Here is a 19,603-nt window from a genome sequence, read left to right on the forward strand (position 1 = left end):
AGCAGGTGTAGTATGATAGACTGACCTTGGTGAGGTCCATGCACAGTTTGAGCTGGGACAGCAGGAGTAGTATGATAGACTGACCTCGGTGAGGTCCATGCACAGTTTGAGCTGGGACAGCAGGAGTAGTATGATAGACTGACCTTGGTGAGGTTCATACCCAGTTTGAGCTGGTACAGCAGGAGTAGTATGATAGACTGACCTTGGTGAGGTTCATACCCAGTTTGGGCTGGGACAGCAGGTGTAGGATTATAGACTGACCTTGGTGAGGTTCATACCCAGTTTGAGCTGGGACAGCAGGTGTAGTATGATAGACTGACCTTGGTGAGGTCCATGCCCAGTTTGAGTTGGGACAGCAGGTGTAGTATGATAGACTGACCTTGGTGAGGTCCATGCCCAGTTTGAGCTGGGACAGCAGGTGTAGTGTGATAGACTGACCTTGGTAAGGCCCATGCCTAGTTTGAGTTGGGACAGCAGGAATAGGATGATAGACTGACCTTGGTGAGGTCCATGCCCAGTTTGAGTTGGGACAGCAGGTGTAGTATGATAGACTGACCTTGGTGAGGTCCATGCACAGTTTGAGCTGGGACAGCAGGTGTAGTATGATAGACTGACCTTGGTGAGGTCCATGCCCAGTTTGAGCTGGGACAGCAGGTGCAGTGTGATAGACTGACCTTGATGAGGCCCATGCCCAGTTTGAGTTGGGTCAGCAGGAGTAGTATGATAGACTGACCTTGGTGAGGTCCATGCCCAGTTTGAGCTGGGACAGCAGGTGTAGTATGATAGACTGACCTTGGTGAGGTCCATGCACAGTATGAGCTGGGACAGCGGTGTAGTATGATAGACTGACCTTGGTGAGGTCCATGCACAGTTTGAGCTGGGACAGCAGGAGTAGTATGATAGACTGACCTTGGTGAGGTCCATGCCCAGTTTGAGCTGGGACAGCAGGTGTAGTATGATAGACTGACCTTGGTGAGGTCCATGCCCAGTTTGAGCTGGGACAGCGGTGTAGTATGATAGACTGACCGTGGTGAGGTCCATGCCCAGTTTGAGCTGGGACAGCAGGTGTAGTATGGTAGACTGACCTTGGTGAGGTCCATGCCCAGTTTGAGTTGGGACAGCAGGTGTAGTGTGATAGACTGACCTTGGTGAGGTCCATGCCCAGTTTGAGCTGGGACAGCAGGTGTAGTATGATAGACTGACCTTGGTGAGGTCCATGCCCAGTTTGAGCTGGGACAGCAGGAGTAGTATGATAGACTGACCTTGGTGAGGTCCATGCCCAGTTTGAGCTGGGACAGCAGGTGTAGTATGGTAGACTGACCTTGGTGAGGTCCATGCCCAGTTTGAGATGGGACAGCGGTGTAGTATGATAGACTGACCTTGGCGAGGTCCATGCCCAGTTTGAGATGGGACAGCAGGTGTAGTATGATAGACTGACCTTGGTGAGGTCCATGCACAGTATGAGCTGGGACAGCGGTGTAGTATGATAGACTGACCTTGGTGAGGTTCATGCCCAGTTTGAGTTGGGACAGCAGGTGTAGTGTGATAGACTGACCTTGGTGAGGTCCATGCACAGTATGAGCTGGGACAGCGGTGTAGTATGATAGACTGACCTTGGTGAGGTCCATGCCCAGTTTGAGCTGGGACAGCGGTGTAGTATGATAGACTGACCTTGGCGAGGTCCATGCCCAGTTTGAGTTGGGACAGCAGGTGCAGTGTGATAGACTGACCTTGGTGAGGTCCATGCACAGTATGAGCTGGGACAGCGGTGTAGTATGATAGACTGACCTTGGTGAGGTCCATGCCCAGTTGGAGCTGGGACAGCAGGTGTAGTATGATAGACTGACCTTGGTGAGGTCCATGCCCAGTTTGAGCTGGGACAGCAGGTGTAGTATGATAGACTGACCTTGGTGAGGTCCATGCCCAATTTGAGCTGGGACAGCGGTGTAGTATGATAGACTGACCTTGGCGAGGTCCATGCCCAGTTTGAGCTGGGACAGCAGGCACAGTGTGATAGACTGACCTTGGTGAGGTCCATGCCCAGTTTGAGTTGGGACAGCAGGTGTAGTATGATAGACTGACCTTGGTGAGGTCCATGCCCAGTTTGAGTTGGGACAGCAGGTGTAGGATGATAGACTGACCTTGGTGAGGTCCATGCTCAGTTTGAGTTGGGACAGCAGGTGTAGTATGATAGACTGACCTTGGTGAGGTCCATGCACAGTTTGAGCTGGGACAGCAGGTGTAGTATGATAGACTGACCTTGGTGAGGTCCATGCCCAGTTTGAGCTGGGACAGCGGTGTAGTATGATAGACTGACCTTGGTGAGGTCCATGCCCAGTTTGAGCTGGGACAGCAGGTGTAGTATGATAGACTGACCTTGGTGAGGTCCATGCCCAGTTTGAGCTGGGACAGCAGGAGTAGTATGATAGACTGACCTTGGTGAGGTCCATGCCCAGTTTGAGCTGGGACAGCAGGTGTAGTATGGTAGACTGACCTTGGTGAGGTCCATGCCCAGTTTGAGATGGGACAGCGGTGTAGTATGATAGACTGACCTTGGCGAGGTCCATGCCCAGTTTGAGCTGGGACAGCAGGTGTAGTATGATAGACTGACCTTGGTGAGGTCCATGCACAGTATGAGCTGGGACAGCGGTGTAGTATGATAGACTGACCTTGGTGAGGTTCATGCCCAGTTTGAGTTGGGACAGCAGGTGTAGTGTGATAGACTGACCTTGGTGAGGTCCATGCACAGTATGAGCTGGGACAGCGGTGTAGTATGATAGACTGACCTTGGTGAGGTCCATGCCCAGTTTGAGCTGGGACAGCGGTGTAGTATGATAGACTGACCTTGGCGAGGTCCATGCCCAGTTTGAGTTGGGACAGCAGGTGCAGTGTGATAGACTGACCTTGGTGAGGTCCATGCACAGTATGAGCTGGGACAGCGGTGTAGTATGATAGACTGACCTTGGTGAGGTCCATGCCCAGTTTGAGCTGGGACAGCAGGTGTAGTATGATAGACTGACCATGGTGAGGTCCATGCCCGGTTTGAGCTGGGACAGCAGGTGTAGTATGATAGACTGACCTTGGTGAGGTCCATGCCTTATTTGAGCTGGGACAGCGGTGTAGTATGATAGACTGACCTTGGCGAGGTCCATGCCCAGTTTGAGCTGGGACAGCAGGCACAGTGTGATAGACTGACCTTGGTGAGGTCCATGCCCAGTTTGAGTTGGGACAGCAGGTGTAGTATGATAGACTGACCTTGGCGAGGTCCATGCACAGTTTGAGCTGGGACAGCGGTGTAGTATGATAGACTGACCTTGGTGAGGTCCATGCCTAATTTGAGCTGGGACAGCAAGAGTAGTATGATAGACTGACCTTGGTGAGGTCCATGCCCAGTTTGAGCTGGGACAGCAGGTGTAGGATGATAGACTTGTGTTCCTCCACGCCACCCAGGTCCTGGTCATGATACTCCTCCTCATCCTCTACCTCCTCCTCATGAACCACAGGGGGAGCTGAAACATAGTCGTATCCATGGCAACCAAACCAAGTACAATATCCACGATAACCAAGATTTAACGGTATCCAAGACATATTGGGCCCAGATGAACAGCTTCAGCAGGTATTTTATTTATCGCCAAATTCATCTTTTGAAACATAGCGTCTTTCCTTGGTTACATAATTGTTTAAATATGTGTATCTATGGTATTGTTTCTATACTGGTATTCTTTATGACAATTTTGTTTTGGATTCCAAAATTTCAATGCCAAACAATCATTTTGTAAACATAAGTATCCATGATAGCAAAGCTTTACAGGCAAAAATAAGATCCCTACAATGGCATAGAGGTGACATTCACTCCTCTTTTTTTAAATTGTACCACTCTTTTTTCTATCTCGTGGCTTTGACTTAGTAACTCAAGGCCACCACTTACTAACTTGTGGCCACAATGTTAGCTATGTTAAACAAAAGAGGAGAGAATTTTAAGTTGTTTTTATCAGAAAAACCTATTCAAGGAAAGTAGTATCTATCCTGTATAATATATAGTACAGTTTATATGTGTGTTTTGCAAATATTTAAAGCAAACAAACAATATATATATTATGTGCCTATAAACAAAACAAAAATACAACATAATACAAAATTACAAAATAATTATGAGTACATATTACTCATATGTGTCTTGGCATAATTCAATTCAAACGTATATTTCCAGGTCCTGATCAAATCAAGCTTCATTAATCATATTTCATCTGTTTACTTATTGACTACAAAATTTTGTTCAATGTCCATACCTGAAGCAGCTTCTAGAAAAGGGAACGGAATCTCATTTGCTGATGTGAAACTTCCAATAGGTGAAGGGATTGAATCTGAAATGCTCTTGGCGCGCATCTCCAATCTTGGAAGCCTGATGAAAACAGCAATACACAACTCATAGAGACTATAACTACAAGGAATTCCTTTGAAATTCACAAAATTCTTACAAAAGTCAAGGAGAAATTAATAATCATATAAGACATAATACACATAACAAGACATAGAGAATAATAGATTAGTGTTGATTATAGATCAGGTTTATCATGCGAGGCTTAGAAAACAAAAAGCATGAGCTTTGGCTTTATTAATTACAATTTTATTCATATTGCATTGCAAATCTAAAAGTTTTATAACATCAATATAACATTAAGTTGTTATATACAAGGAACTACATTTGTTTACAACATAGCCTAACAACGTAGCACGAGCCGTGGTTTATAGCAGAAATTTAATCAACGGGGCTTTAATCAACCGAATACTCTGTAAAAGTGGTATAAAAACATTTCCATAGAACACTGATGCCCCCATGTTCCACTTATTGTATAAAAAGTCGGTTTATGTCAAGCAGGTTGATAGACAAGTTTGACATTTGACCTCTAAGTGGGACCTTGAACTTTGAGGAAGAGATGAAGGAAACATGCACCAGGCCGCCTATTTGTAGTATTGTGTGATTTCCTATTATACATTTGTTTGATCAATGACAAAGTTACAGTTCTGAAAAGCTTTTTTACAAAGGCGTTAAACTGGACTGCTGTCTCTTCCTGTTGGTCATTTCTTTTTTTAGTAATCTTAAAATTGCAAAATGAATGGCTAAGTTACACTCAAAACAAACTGTTGTATGGCCAAATTTGAAATTCGACATAAGTTTCTTAGATTCTTGAAGGCATACGTCTGTTTGAAATTGTAAATGCAACAACAATGATAGTCATCTAAACTTGCTGTCACAGTGAACTTGTGCCATCCATGAAAACATGTTGTTACTTCTATAAATAATACAATGCTTGTAGTAAAAAATGTTATGGTTAACAATATACACAAATCTCAAATGAAAATCAAATTATGAAATGTATAGACAATATTGATAATGGTTCTCTTTAAAAGATGCAAAACTACAATATAAATAATGCATTAAAAAGGCACATCATTTATTCCAATACGATACTACAGCTCAATTAACAAAATGACAATACAGAATATTATGTAACTATCACTCACATGACATAACCCGTATCATGCGAAAATGGATCTTATGCCATATGCTTCAAACATAGCCCCTGTCAGCTCAATCTGGTCAGGAACAACTTTGTCTACTACTTCAATCACAAAACCTTGTGTGACTTTAACTCTGACAAGGTTACTTCTGACCAGACTGCCCCGATGAGTTGTCTGGTCTGGAGCCAAGCTGGCCGCGTATGGTATAGGACCCTTTTTTGCATGCTGTGACTCACATGTGCCACAAGCCACAACATATCACTAGACAACACTTACTGGTCTACAGAAGAACTAACACTCTGCTGTCCCAAAGATGCACCACCAAAAGCCTCCTACAACAAAACAGTAGTTAAAGAAGAATTATAACAACTATCTTTATTCAACTTAGGTCACATTGGCCATGTAAAAAGTCACATTGGCCATGTAAAAAGTCACATTGGCCATGTTTTGACATGTTTCCTCTGAAGTCTAAATCAGATCAACAGATCTATTTATGCTCTTAAAGGGACTTGTTAAAAGATATTTAAAAAATGTAAGTTAACATATTTACTGCAAAAACTGAATTACTTAAAACAATTAAGTATTGAGACATTTTGTTCTATCAATTCTAAGTTTTCACATAAATTGTGTAATTCGAAAAGTTTGTGAATACACAATACAAGTATGCAGCTTATAGCCTAATGAATTCAATAATAAAGTGCAAGCATACTCTGCACATGCATCATAGCACCTGAAACAACAGCTACACATACATCATAGCACCTGAAACAACAGCTACACATACAACTATGCACTATTCAAACAAAACATAAATCCAAAGCATCAGGAATTTACAATAGTGCACAGATGCCCCAAGTAAGTAATGTTAAACACAAGTTGTGTATGGCCATATTTTATATTTGACCTTGACTTTTGAGGTTATGTGATGGGTAATAATTGCCACACATAGTTCCCACATAGACGTTTATTTTAAGTAGCATGATGAAAGACAAAGTTTCCGGCTTGAAAAAGGTTTACGATACAAACAAGAGCTGTCTCCATAGGAATAGGATGACATATGTCCCCGAAAAACGCTTTGATAGAAGTTATGAGCATTTTTTGAAACCTAAACACTGATTTTGAACCTAAACACGGAGCATGGAAAGGCTTTGTCCATATACACATGCATACCAAATATGAAGGTTACATCTGAAGCGACATAGAAGTAATGAGCATTTTTCGAACCCTATATGCAGATGTCGAAACCTAAACGCAGACCATAAGTTAAAGGTCAAGGTCAAAATTTGTGTGCGAATGGAAAGGCCTTGTCCATATACACATGCATGCCAAATCTGAAGGTTACATCTGAAGCAACACAGAAGTTATGAGCATTTTTCGAAATCTACACAAATCTACACAAAGTGTGACGGACAGACAGACTGACAGACGGATGGACAGTGCGATCACTATATTCCCTCCTTCAGGGGCATAAAAATGTTGCCTTACCATGGATTTAATTTCTGTTATGCCATTTTTAAATAGCATGCTATATGACAAAGTTACTGAAAGGAGGCTGTTTCATGGAAACTTCAACCTTTGAACTCTAAAATTGACCTTGACATTTGAGATAAAGAGAAAAGTTTAACATACCACATGTTAACTTATGATAGATTGCATTTTATCCATATTATTTCAATAACCATCCATAAATAACAAAGCAATGGTAATTGCAAGCTGTTTCATGGAAAAAAATTACCTTTGATCTCCAAGCCTGACCTTGACTTTTAAGGTAGGAAGGCAGATATTACACTTGACACATTGTCTTGTGCTAGTTAACATTTGTGCCATTTATAATTTTAAAATTCATTATTATATGGCAAAGTTTTGGCTAAGACATTAATTTCAAAATGTTTACTGGCCAATTTTGATCTTTGACATCTAAGTGTGACCTTGACCTTCAACATAAGGAGACAGGTGTTAAACGCCACATGTAAACTTATGACGGAAGACATTTTGGCATTTAAATTTAAAATCCACAAACATTTGGCAAAGTAATAGCTTATACACACAATTTTGCACAGGAAGATAAAAAGAAAGACAGTGTGAATGTTATATGCTGCCTTCTTAAAAAAGGGACATAATAAAAATAAGTTTGTTTATTGTTTAACTGAATACATACATGCTGTTATATGATATTGTAATATCCAAATATAATGGGAGCCAACATTAATTTTGTTAGTCAATTGAATATAATATTTTGTGGGTTATAATGCAAAGCTGTTTATTAATTGGTTCTATAATTTTTAACTATGTTACAAATTCTGGCATACTGTTTGTAAGAATATCTTATGCTTATAATACTTATACATGAAGTAATACAATACTTCTGCTTAAGAAAGCAAAGTAAAAGGAGTTAAGCTGTCTTGGCTTGTAAAATTAGCACAGTATATAAATGGTTAATGCCTACATTTATTTTGATGAAATTATAATCAATTAACTTACACTTTCAACATATACAAGCAATCATTGACATGTTTACAATAATCATCCATACCATTTGAACTGAAGTAATTAACAATATAAAAGGGATACCATTGACTGACCTAAGCACAGTAAAGCTAAGTTAAAATGCACGGTTGATTTCCAAATAAAACATAATAACTGAACTATTCATCCATACTAAACTAAATCAGAACATGCCATACCCTATGGAAAGCTGTAAGTCTTGCATATCTGTCATGCATTCAATACATAATTCACGGATACAAGTACTAAATAAAAAAAGCTTTTGACTTTGACTGCACATTACAACACAAATGACCACAACCGAAGGTCAATGTCACCAGGGGTCAAGACCACCAGTTAAGCTTACCCTTTTCATATGACGCTGGTATATGAAATGAAGCACATCTCCCATAAGCAACATTTCAATAAATGCCATCTTTTGGTTAAAGCATTCAAGTAAGTTATGGATGAAAATATATTGGTGGGTTGTTATAAAAATATTTAAGATAAGACAAATCAAGCTGTTCTCAATATCAAGAATATTTGCTTCCACACAGATAAAAAAGTTGAATGCTAAAAAAGTATTCTACTCATGGTTTAAATTTGATACTTTAATAAATAATATAAAAGATCCTGGAATATGGAAAACCATTAAGTCTCCACATACTACTGTTGGCATGACAATAATTGTTCATCAAATAAAATAAACAACTGTCAATTCACTTATACAAATTTATACATACCAATGATTTGTTTGGAAATGAAATCAAATTTACAAGGAAAATTGAGGACTCCCCTTTTCACAACTGTGATATGTTGCGATGGTAATAATCATGTTCCAGCAAAAATGGCAGACAATGTGTATGCAATTGGTTTCGTGGGATATTATTCCTTTTTAAAAGTAAAAAGCCTGCAGCCAATTTATGACAAGAAACCGTCTGAGACGGGTGATGCTCCCCAAAGTTTTTTTTTGTCACAATATTGCACTATAAATTCAGATAAAAGGAAACGTCTTGAGGGGCATAACTTTGGACAAAATAATACGATGGATGGTTTAGCAACTTAAAAATTTCAAAGGGCCATAACTCTCTAAATAAATTATCTAACAAGCACCCACAAATAACATAGGCATCTCCTCAAAGTAGTTAAGTATCTCATAGAGCTTCATTGAATTCCAGCCAGTAGTTGGGGGGACAAGAATTGCCCTATATCTACAGTTAATGGAAAATTTCAAAGGGCCATAACTCTGTGAAAAATCATCTGACCAGAACCCGCTGATAATATGCACATCTCCTCTTGGTAGTGAACATTCCCATAAAATTTCATTGAATTGCTGGTCATTAATTGCTGAGAAATAGCCCGGACAAAAATTATGCACGGACTGAAGGACACAGGGACAGACGAAGCGTCGACTATATTATGCTCCCCCCCCCCCCAAATAAAATTTTGGGGGAGCATAAAAAGCAACTAGATGGGTGTTTTGCCAAATTTGACCACAGTTGATCCCAACCTATCTAAAACTCAGTTGACCACAACACCTATCATTAACTATGACCTATATATTCTCATATCTGACCAGTATTTTTGTTCTATACATCAACACCACATGAAACCTTTACATAAAACTTCATTAACATGTTCACGTCTCATACAGCAACTGTCACAAACTATAAACAAGAGCACCGCCTTGTGGGTGCAGACCGCTCATCTATTTTCTTTTTTAAGGTGTAGGGACCTATCTCAATTTCAATCACAAAGGAGGGAGGGGTGGAGTGGAGAGGGGTGTATAGTGTGGGGTGTGGTCATTTATTAGATTATCTTCCAAAAATGCAAAAAAAAAATAAAAAAAAAAATTATTCTTTTTTGGGGGGGGGGGATTCTTGGGTGGGATGGTCTGACCGTATTTCAAAAATAAAATAATAAAAATAAATATTTGTGTTTTTTAACCATGTTTGAAAAAAACAAGAGATGTGGTTGTCAGAAACACAATGCCCCCTATTGCACCGCTTTGGACAAAAGTTTTTTGTTTTTTTTACCTTTGACCTTGAAGGATGACCTTGACCTTGAACTTAAACCGCTCAAAATGTGCAGCTTTATGAAAACGCCGCTTTGAATTTTTAAAAATCCTTTAAGGATGACCTTGACGGATGACCTTGACCTTGAACTTTCACTACTAAAAATGTGTAGCTTCATGATAATGCAACTTCATGAGAAAGCTGCTTTGATTTTGTTGTTGTTGACCTTTGACCTTGAAGGATGACCTTGACCTTGAAGGATGACCTTGACCTTCCACCACTCAAAATGTGCAGCTTCATGATAACGCTGCTTTGAAATTATTAATTTTTGTTTACCTTGAAGGATGACCTTGACCTTTAACTTCCACCACTGAAAATGTGCAGCTTCATGATAACGCTGCTTTGATTTTATTTAATTTTTGACCTTTGACCTTGAAGGACGACCTTGACCTTGAAGGATGACCTTGACCTTTAACTTCCAACACTCAAAATGTGCAGCTTCATGATAACGCCGCTTTATTTTATTTTTTTCAACCTTTGACCTTGAAGGGTGACCTTGACCTTAAGGGTGACCTTGACATTGAAATTCCAGCACTCAAAATGTGTAGCTTCATGATAACGCCACTTTGAAATTATTATTTTTTGACCTTTGAACTTGAAGGATGACCTTGACCTTGAAGAATGACCTTGGCCTTGAACTTCCACCACTCAAAATGAGCAGCTTCATGAAAACGCCGCTTTGAAATTTTATTTAAAAAAATTCACCTTGAAGGATGACCTTGACCTTTAACTTCCACCACTGAAAATGTGCAGCTTCACGATAACGCCGCTTTGATTTTATTTTTGACCTTTGACCTTGAAGGATGACCTTAACCTTGAAGGATGACCTTGACCTTGAACTTCCACCACTCAAAATGTGTAGCTTCATGATAACGCTGATTTGAATTTTTTTGTTGACCTTTGACCTTGAAGGATGACTTTGACCTTGAAGAATGACCTTAACCTTGATCTTCCATCACTCAAAATGTGTAGCTTCATGAGAACGCCGCTTTGAAATTTAAAATAAATAAATTGACCTTTGACCTTGAAGGATGACCTTGACCTTGGAGGATGACCTTCACCTAGAACTTCCACCACTCAAAATGTGCAGCTTCATGAGAACGCTGCTTTTAATTATATATATATATTATTTTTTTTACCTTGAAGGATGACCTTGAACTTCCACCACTCAAAATGTGCAGCTTCATGAGATACACATGCATGCCAAATATCAAGTTGCTATCTTCAATATTGAAAAAGTTATGGGCAATGTTAAAGTTTTCTGACCCACAGACACCATAAATTGAACATTTGACCTTGAAGGATGACCTTGACCTTTCACCACTCGAAATGTGCAGCTCCATGAGATACAAATGCATGCCAAATATCAAGTTGCTATCTTCAAAAGTAAAAAAGTTAGGGCAAATGTCAAAGTTTTTTTCGGACGGACGGACAGACTGACTAACATACTGACGGACAGTTCAACTGCTATATGCCACCCTACCGGGGGCATTAAAATTATTTTTTTGGGGTGGGGGGTGGGGTGGGGGTATAGTATGAGGGTGTGGTGGTCATTTATAAGATATTCTTTAATTAAAAAACAAATAATGGGGGGGATTGAGGGGGATTTGGGGGGGGGGGATTCGGGGGGGGGGCATGGGGGATGGTTTGGGTGGAGTCTATTGTGGTATGTCAGGTAAGAGTTGTTTTGTCAAAGTATCAATCGAATCTAATCATAAATAAAGAAGTTATGGCAACTTTAGCAAAATTTAATAATTTGACCTTGAGAGTCAAGGTCATTCAAAGGTCAAGGTAAAATTCAACTTGCCAGGTACAGTACCCTCATGATAGCATGAAAGTATTTGAAATTTAAAAGCAATAGCCTTGATACTTTAGAAGTAAAGTGGATCTAAACACAAAATGTAACCATATATTCAAAGTTACTAAGTCAAAAAAGGGCCATAATTCCGTTAAAATGACAGCCAGAGTTATGCAACTTGTCCTTTACTGTCCCCTTATGATAGTTTGCGAGTGTTCCAAGTATGAAAGCAATATCTATGATACTTAGGGGTAAAGTGGACCAAAACACAAAACTTAACCAAATTTTCAAGTATAAAGGGCCCATAATTCCGTCAAAATGCCAGTCAGAGTTACATAAGTGCCTGCACAGTCTCCTTACGATAGTTAGTAAGTATTGCAAGTATGAAAGCAATAGCTTTGATACTTAAGGAAAAAAGTGGACCTAAACACAAAACTTAACCAAATTTTCAATTTTCTAAGAATAAAAAGGGCACATAATTCTGTCAAAATGCCAGTCAGAGTTACATAACCTTGCCTGCACAGTCCCCTTATGATAGTTAGTAAGTGTTGCATGTATGAAAGCAATAGCTTTGATACTTAAGGAATAAAATGGACCTAAACACAAAACTTAACCAAAATTTTCAATTTTCTAAGTTTAAAAAGGGCACATAATTCTGTCTAAATGCAAGCCAGAGTTATCTAACTTTGCCTGCCCAGTCCCCGCATGATAGTAAGTAAGTGTACCAAGTTTGAATGCAATAGCATTGATATTTATGAGAAAAGTGGACCTAAACGCAAAACTTAACCGGACGCCGACGCCGACGTGATGACAATAGCTCATAATTTAAAAATAAATAAATAGATGAGCTAAAAAAACTTACTCAATATGATATATGCTAAGATGTAGATAAAATTTTTGATGAATGAGTGAATTTTAAGTTTGTTCAACAAATAATTAAAAACTAAGACAATGAATAATTAATATTTATTCACTATTTATTAAATGGACTCATTTGTTCAAAACATTAACTGTTGGTTAAATTAATCATGATACAAAATTTAAGACACTGTTTATTTCTTCTAAATATTTGCTTATGCATGAAACAAAGAAAATTAACCAAGGTTATCACAAACCAACAGGTAATGTTTTGAAGATCCGGGCCCTGGTGAGACAAGCACACCAATATGGCAGCCCCTGCTGGACTCACCTGTCTCTGCTGTAGCATGGTGAGACACTGCCCCAGACACTGAAGGGTTGCCGTGGAGGTTGCCTTCATCAGCAACATGTCCTGCAACAGTCACCTCGGTAACAGCCCAGTAGCTTCATTGTATAAGTTGTTACAACAGCTTTGTTACAGAACAAAACAGCAGTTCAATACTGGGTTAATATCATCACAGTAGGAACAGGATCACCATAAATTTCTTTCACAAGCACAAGTAGTAAAAGAATCAAGATCTTAGTTTTTGCTTATTTCTGTAACCTTAGAAACTACAATATTTGTCTAACAAATAAATTGAAGTAGCATGCATATTACTCAATTGCCTCTCTACATGCATTCACATTCTGTGATTCATAAACCCAGCCAAAGTACTTTTCGAGAAGCCTTTTGACCCACACATTGAGTTTCATAAACCTAAACAAAAACAAACTGAAAAACAAGTGTAAATTGTGTATTTCCCATTCAGCTATCGATCCTCATACAGGGTTTCATCTAGATTGTGTATTTTTCAGTTATGTTAGGGTCAAATTTTAAATTATTTCTGAAACTATGGGCATTCACAAGCAGGAAATAAGTTTAATTTAGGTAGTTGCTGCTTGCATTCAAAATAAATTGGTGTACTTTAATGGATCTATTCAAAATGTACTTACTTTATCCAGCCCTGATATTGGCTCCCCGGTCTGTGGTAATGCCTGCAACAGATCAGTTCTGTCATTGCTATTTCAACAAATACACTATATCCTCTTGTCACAACAAAAGTTGATCCAGGGTGACTTATTGAACAGTTATGTGAGTAAAATGCAGGGAATACATCCTCTGATTTTGTACATCGTTACCTACAGGGAATACATCCTCTGATTTTGTACATCGTTACCTATCTTGTGTAGTTTAACATAGACCAATACTTATTACTTCATCATTAAACAAGCGGCTATGTTCTAAATCTATGTTAATAAGATCGGGTGCAACAGGGTAATATTTATCAACCCTAATTTTACGCTCAAAAATAATAATTCTTTATTTCAAAGGATCAATTTTATTGGAAAATCAACAATACAACCCTTATGTACCCTAGTAAACATCAACAACATATTGAATTACTTTATGTTAGGAATACTTAAATTGAAGACAATGTCATTTACTAAAAACTCATGATAAAGCAAACACATCTGAAAACCAAACAATGAAACCTAATCCCAATGCTGTTGAAGTTAGAAAGATTTCACTGTCTCTTGTTCACAGACAAATCGAGAATAACTTCCATGTTTTCAGCATTTTTCAGTGTAATAGTGAATATGTTTAGGTGCAGCAATTAAAACATAAAAGCAAATCCTGTTTAGTGTTGGCCATCTTGTAACAGTATGTCATAAGTCGCTGTAATTTTTGTTTAAATAAAGTATAAAGGTAAATTTCTACCAAATGTATCATCATTGTCAATAGTTCAAAGATTTGACTAACAATTATTGATTTGTAGTCTGAAATTCAAGCATTACAGACCAAACAGTAAAACATAAGATACAAGAGTCATAGAACACATTTTACACTATAGAACACATTTTACACTAAATGGGCCTTTTGATATAGAAATTAAAATAATAAATAACCAATAAAGGTACAAAAATGATGTTTCTATCTATAATCATTAACAGACTTTCACAAGAATGTAACCTTTAAATGCTATCTTGCAATTAAATTAAATACAGTGAGAAAAGTGATTCTGCAAGTAAACAGGATAAAGAAAAATCACCGTTGGTGATGTGAACAAGCAAGTTTATCAAGTTTGGGTGGAACCCAATTATATTGATAAACTCCTCCACAGTAGCACTACTGCTGCATTCTCTGTATCTTAAATCATACAGAATACTTAGATAACCATTTTTTTTACAATTAAAAAAGAATTCCATGTCATTTAAAAGTATTGTCCATCAGACCGAAACTTTGAAATACCAAGGTTTTACTGTATTGTTCTCTGGCAAACATACACTGATTTTGTCGAGAAGGGAATGAGAGTAGTCTTCAGCCTCCATCATGTATTCTTTCACCTCCCTGAACGGGTCAATGGTGTGGGGGTGGGCCATAGGAGCCTTGCTGGTGGGTGGAGGGGGCCTTAACGGGAACAAAAACATAATGGTAATCAGCAGTTCTTTAGAATAATGTTCAAGTACTTAACACATACATGGGTTTCACGTGAAACAGTTGTAATTGACAAAGACATATTAAGCACTTACATCAGTTTCCGCTTAAACATTAAATATTTACCTACGTCGTTGGGCAGAATTTCTCTTCCACCAGGTTTAATGCAAAAAGCGAAAACTTGAAAGAGTTTTAACTGACAGTCACATTATTATGATGATACATCGATATTTTTTTGTCCACCAGTTGATCACCTACCGAGAGGGAGGGGCACTGTGTAAGGCAGGTTGTGCAATATTCTCAGCAGAAGACTTCAGTGCCTTGGGCCCACTCTGGCTATCAAGCTGACCAGCGCTACCCATAGACAGGGACCTTACACTTCTCAGCGACGGGTCAATGGGTGTCAAGGTTTGCTGAAAGCAATACATACCACTGGATGTTTAAGCCACATTAAGCCAACATGGGTTTCATGTCATATGCAGCCAGCCAAGGCTCCACACCAGCCTGCCCCTGCACGCAGTCTGGTCTAGAGCTTCCATGTTTGCTAGTCTTCATGTCCTCAGTAACGGACGGGTAAGATCCTTACCAGACCATGAAGGATGCAAATGCCTTGAGACCCTTGGTTGCACAACTCAGCTCTATTTATAAAGTAGGTCCTTTGGTTACAAGACTTCTCCTTCCAATTTTATTAGAGAAGTGAGCCAACCTTTGATCAAACGCCTAAATGTACTTTAATATTAATGTGACATATATCTAAATAAAATTGCTGTAACACTAACTAAACATTTTCTTTTAAACTGCCATGATGTTATAGAGATATTGCTCTCCTTAGAACTGTAAAACATGTGTTTTATTTGGCCAAAATACACATTCATATGTAATTGTAAAAGAGCCTGAGAATGTAGGATAAAGGGAATATAGGGCAGAGCCCTAGCATATTGGTCATTTTTTTAGTCTTTTTAAGTGCAATTTCTGGTTAGTACATTGTGAAATATTGTCAACCAGACCATCCGTAACACTGCATGTTTATTTGTCATTCTATAAAAATGTTATAATTAACATCAAAAATAATTAATATCGACGAACCATACGTATCCGAAAACAACTGTCCGAAAACATGTTGATATACGTCTTTTGCACATGGAAGTAAAATATGCATATTGTTTGACTGCAAAGAATGAAAATCAGTAACCTGTAACCTAACAAATATGCAATTAATATATTATTTGGTTGACATAATGCTTTAAAATATAATATTGCAGTGCTTTACTTTGCTTATAGATAGTTTAAAATTGCAAGGTGGCGGACATTAGCAACATTCATAGATTGTTACACGGTTTTCGGACAGTAGCGAAGAGGTTTCATCACTTACTGCTCATGTCAGTGCCAGCCGCTTACCAATCAGAAATCAATAAATAAAAGACCGGGCAATGTCTCATGGCGATATAGTAAAGGCATAACCATAACAATGCAAATACTATATTTTCTTAATGCTATATTTTATCCCCTTTGCGCACAATAAGTCACTGTAAAGCAGTTGGTTATTTCTCTTCGATTGTTATTGCATATGCACATTTTTAACTGAATTTAAATTGGCAATTTATCCCAATTAATTTCGCATTATGCACCAGTCTCAATTTGCAAATAAGAATAACGACAGAGAGTAACGTGTATATTTCATGGGAGATTCTTCAACAATACATGTTTATGTTCTATGCCAGCCATAGCTTAATTATTCCAAGATTTGTTGTTGTGTTTTATTCGATTAAAATACATAAATTGATGTAACACACCATACCATTCTGAAATAACCTAAATTGTAATTCTCCCAACTGAGTGTTGCGTGCCGGTAATTCTAATGTTTGAACGACGTCAATGACTTTTAATGGAATGTCCCCACGTGCTTTTTACTGCGTTTTTGGATTAAACTTTTAATTTGTAAGTCTGTTTCTCTGTTTGTGATATTTGTTAATCTCAGTACTCAAATATATTATGACTGAAATTTAGCAGTGAGATTCGTTTTAAGTGGTACAAAACTTCAATCATAACAATAAATGAACAATGGCTGTATTAGTTCCAGACAGCCTTGACAAATAACAAGAGCCGATTAAAAAACTGTTAACGAGGTCAGGAGCCTCGACTGGCATTCTATACATACATGGTGATGTCATTACACTATTGTCGGTAAGACAGGTGTGTACTGGAATAATCCAAGGCGACTTGCATCAGCGGTCAGTGATGCCTGGAAAATCCTGTCGCTATCAGTAGATCAGATAACCGATAATTGCACACAGTACACAATGACAGACTTAATTAAGTCAATTAATGATCTTTCACATACATGTCATAGCTAAACTGAAAATATTTGTGTAACCTACATAACTATGACGGACATATATGACAAAATTACAATGCATAGAACAAATTTTGGTCCTGCCACATACAATGTATGATATGTAATTTCCAAGGTTGACAGCTAAGAGACATGCATTTCTGACATATTCATAAAATGTCTCACAAAATTCAAACATACCAGAAAACTATCATTCAGCAGGTGGACATATTTTTTCCAGTTTTTGGGGCTCCATTTCCAGAGGGGGTAATCACGTGACAAACAAGATGGCGACAACCATGCCGAGGCAGGTTTCACGTGATTACCCCCTCTGATTTCTCCCAGACAAATAATTATAATTTTTCCACATAAAAATTCCCCTATGAAACTTTTAAAAATTAGTTTTGAAATGTTTGTGAATTTTAGTAAAACAAATAATTCTATGCAGTTACAGCATTGTGTGTGTTTATTACATAAAGCATATATATTTCAATTAACTAGATGTCCATTCTTTTTAAGAAAATTAAAATATTAAAAACATGTCATTCTCACGATAAAACTCCCCCATTACAGGCTCGGGCCCTATTCCTCCAGGAATGAGAACATGACCTGTATTTGTCCTTGGGAGGGTCTGAGGTATGCTTAGATATCTTAAATGAGCATTCATTCAACAGTTTGACATAAAGGGAACAAGAGCTGTCACCATAGGATGACTTATGCCCCCTATAAATGCTTGATAGAAGTTATGAGCTTTTTTGCAACCTAAATGTAGATTTCGGAACCTAAACGCGGACCCTAAGTTCAAGGTCAAGGTCACAGGGGTCAAAATTTGTGTGCGTATGGAAAGGCCTTGTCCATATATACATGCATGCTAAATATGACATTGCTATCTGAAGCGACATAGAAGTTATGAGCATTTTTCTTAACCTAAATGCAAAGTTTGACGGACAGACGGACGGACAGTCCGATCACTATATGCCCTCCTTAGGGGGCATAAAACAATACTCCTATGCATTGGCCCAATTAAATGATCATTTTGAAACTAATAATTTCCAATAAAATGATCCAATGAAATACAAAATAGAAGTACCATTTTAAAACTAAATAATTGATATTAATGCATGTCTTAAAATCCCCAAATAATAGCAAAAAGGATCTTTCTGAAATGCACATAACAAGTACACAATTTCAATAATGCAATAATCATTGTCATTTTTATCATGCATTCAAATAAGTTCAACAACTGTGTCCAGTGCCAAGACCATCTTAACACAAGTATAACATTTATAAGGTGCAACTAAACTGAAAGAAACAATCGTCTCAAAGAAGTTGAATATCTATATAAGATTAGTATCACATTTAACAATGTCATTGAGCAGATATCTGTGAGTGTTTATTTTAAGTAGTTTAACATAGCATAAGGCTGCATAACAAAATTAATTTAGAAAAACAAAAGACGACTGATATGAGCCGCTCCATGAGAAAAGAGCCTTATTCCAAATGTGACCTACATAGATCTAGCCCAGCCTGCATAATTGCACAGTCTGGTATGGAGCTATCCTGTCTAGCCCAGCCTGCACAATTGCACAGTCTGGTATGGAGCTACCCTGTCAAGCCCAGCCTGCACAATTGCACAGTCTGGTATGGAGCTACCCTGTCAAGCCCAGCCTGCACAATTGCACAGTCTGGTATGGAGCTACCCTGTCTAGCCCAGCCTGCACAATTGCACAGTCTGGTATGGAGCTACCCTGTCTAGCCCAGCCTGCACAATTGCACAGTCTGGTATGGAGCTACCCTGTCTAGCCCAGCCTGCACAATTGCACAGTCTGGTCAGGAGCTACCCTGTCTGCTAACGAGACCATGAAACCTTGTGTGATTTTGTAGCAGACAATGTAGCTCCTGAACAGACTGACGAATTGCAGGGGCCGGTTTGGAGCTAGGCTGGCCGCATATGAAACATTTTCCTATGATGCTGCTAAAATGGGGTTTAATGCATAAGGGTCAAGTATTGTCCCAGATTAGCATGAGCAGTCTGCACAGGCTAATCAGGGATGACA

General features: G+C 38.5%; 1 protein-coding gene across 7 annotated transcripts in view; it reads right to left on the reverse strand.

Moving 5' to 3' along the window:
- LOC127834237 (oxysterol-binding protein-related protein 11-like) overlaps window positions 1-19,603 on the reverse strand; it is a 62,515-nt gene that overhangs the window by 24,258 nt on the left and 18,654 nt on the right. For 5 of the 7 annotated variants that reach the window (XM_052359936.1, XM_052359918.1, XM_052359969.1 and 2 more), the window contains 8 exons: window positions 15,473-15,627; window positions 15,064-15,187; window positions 13,732-13,773; window positions 13,070-13,150; window positions 8,375-8,389; window positions 5,800-5,855; window positions 4,290-4,402; window positions 3,373-3,509 (listed from right to left, as the gene is read on the reverse strand). In XM_052359936.1, coding sequence (XP_052215896.1) covers window positions 3,373-3,509; window positions 4,290-4,402; window positions 5,800-5,855; window positions 8,375-8,389; window positions 13,070-13,150; window positions 13,732-13,773; window positions 15,064-15,187; window positions 15,473-15,627 — 723 coding nt within the window. The remainder of the gene's footprint in view (window positions 1-3,372; window positions 3,510-4,289; window positions 4,403-5,799; window positions 5,856-8,374; window positions 8,390-13,069; window positions 13,151-13,731; window positions 13,774-15,063; window positions 15,188-15,472; window positions 15,628-19,603) is intronic. The other 2 variants (XM_052359941.1, XM_052359927.1) reach the window with 2 other exon arrangements.

Source organism: Dreissena polymorpha, chromosome 1, assembly GCF_020536995.1.
Source record: "Dreissena polymorpha isolate Duluth1 chromosome 1, UMN_Dpol_1.0, whole genome shotgun sequence".
Taxonomy (NCBI): Eukaryota; Metazoa; Mollusca; class Bivalvia; order Myida; family Dreissenidae; genus Dreissena; species Dreissena polymorpha.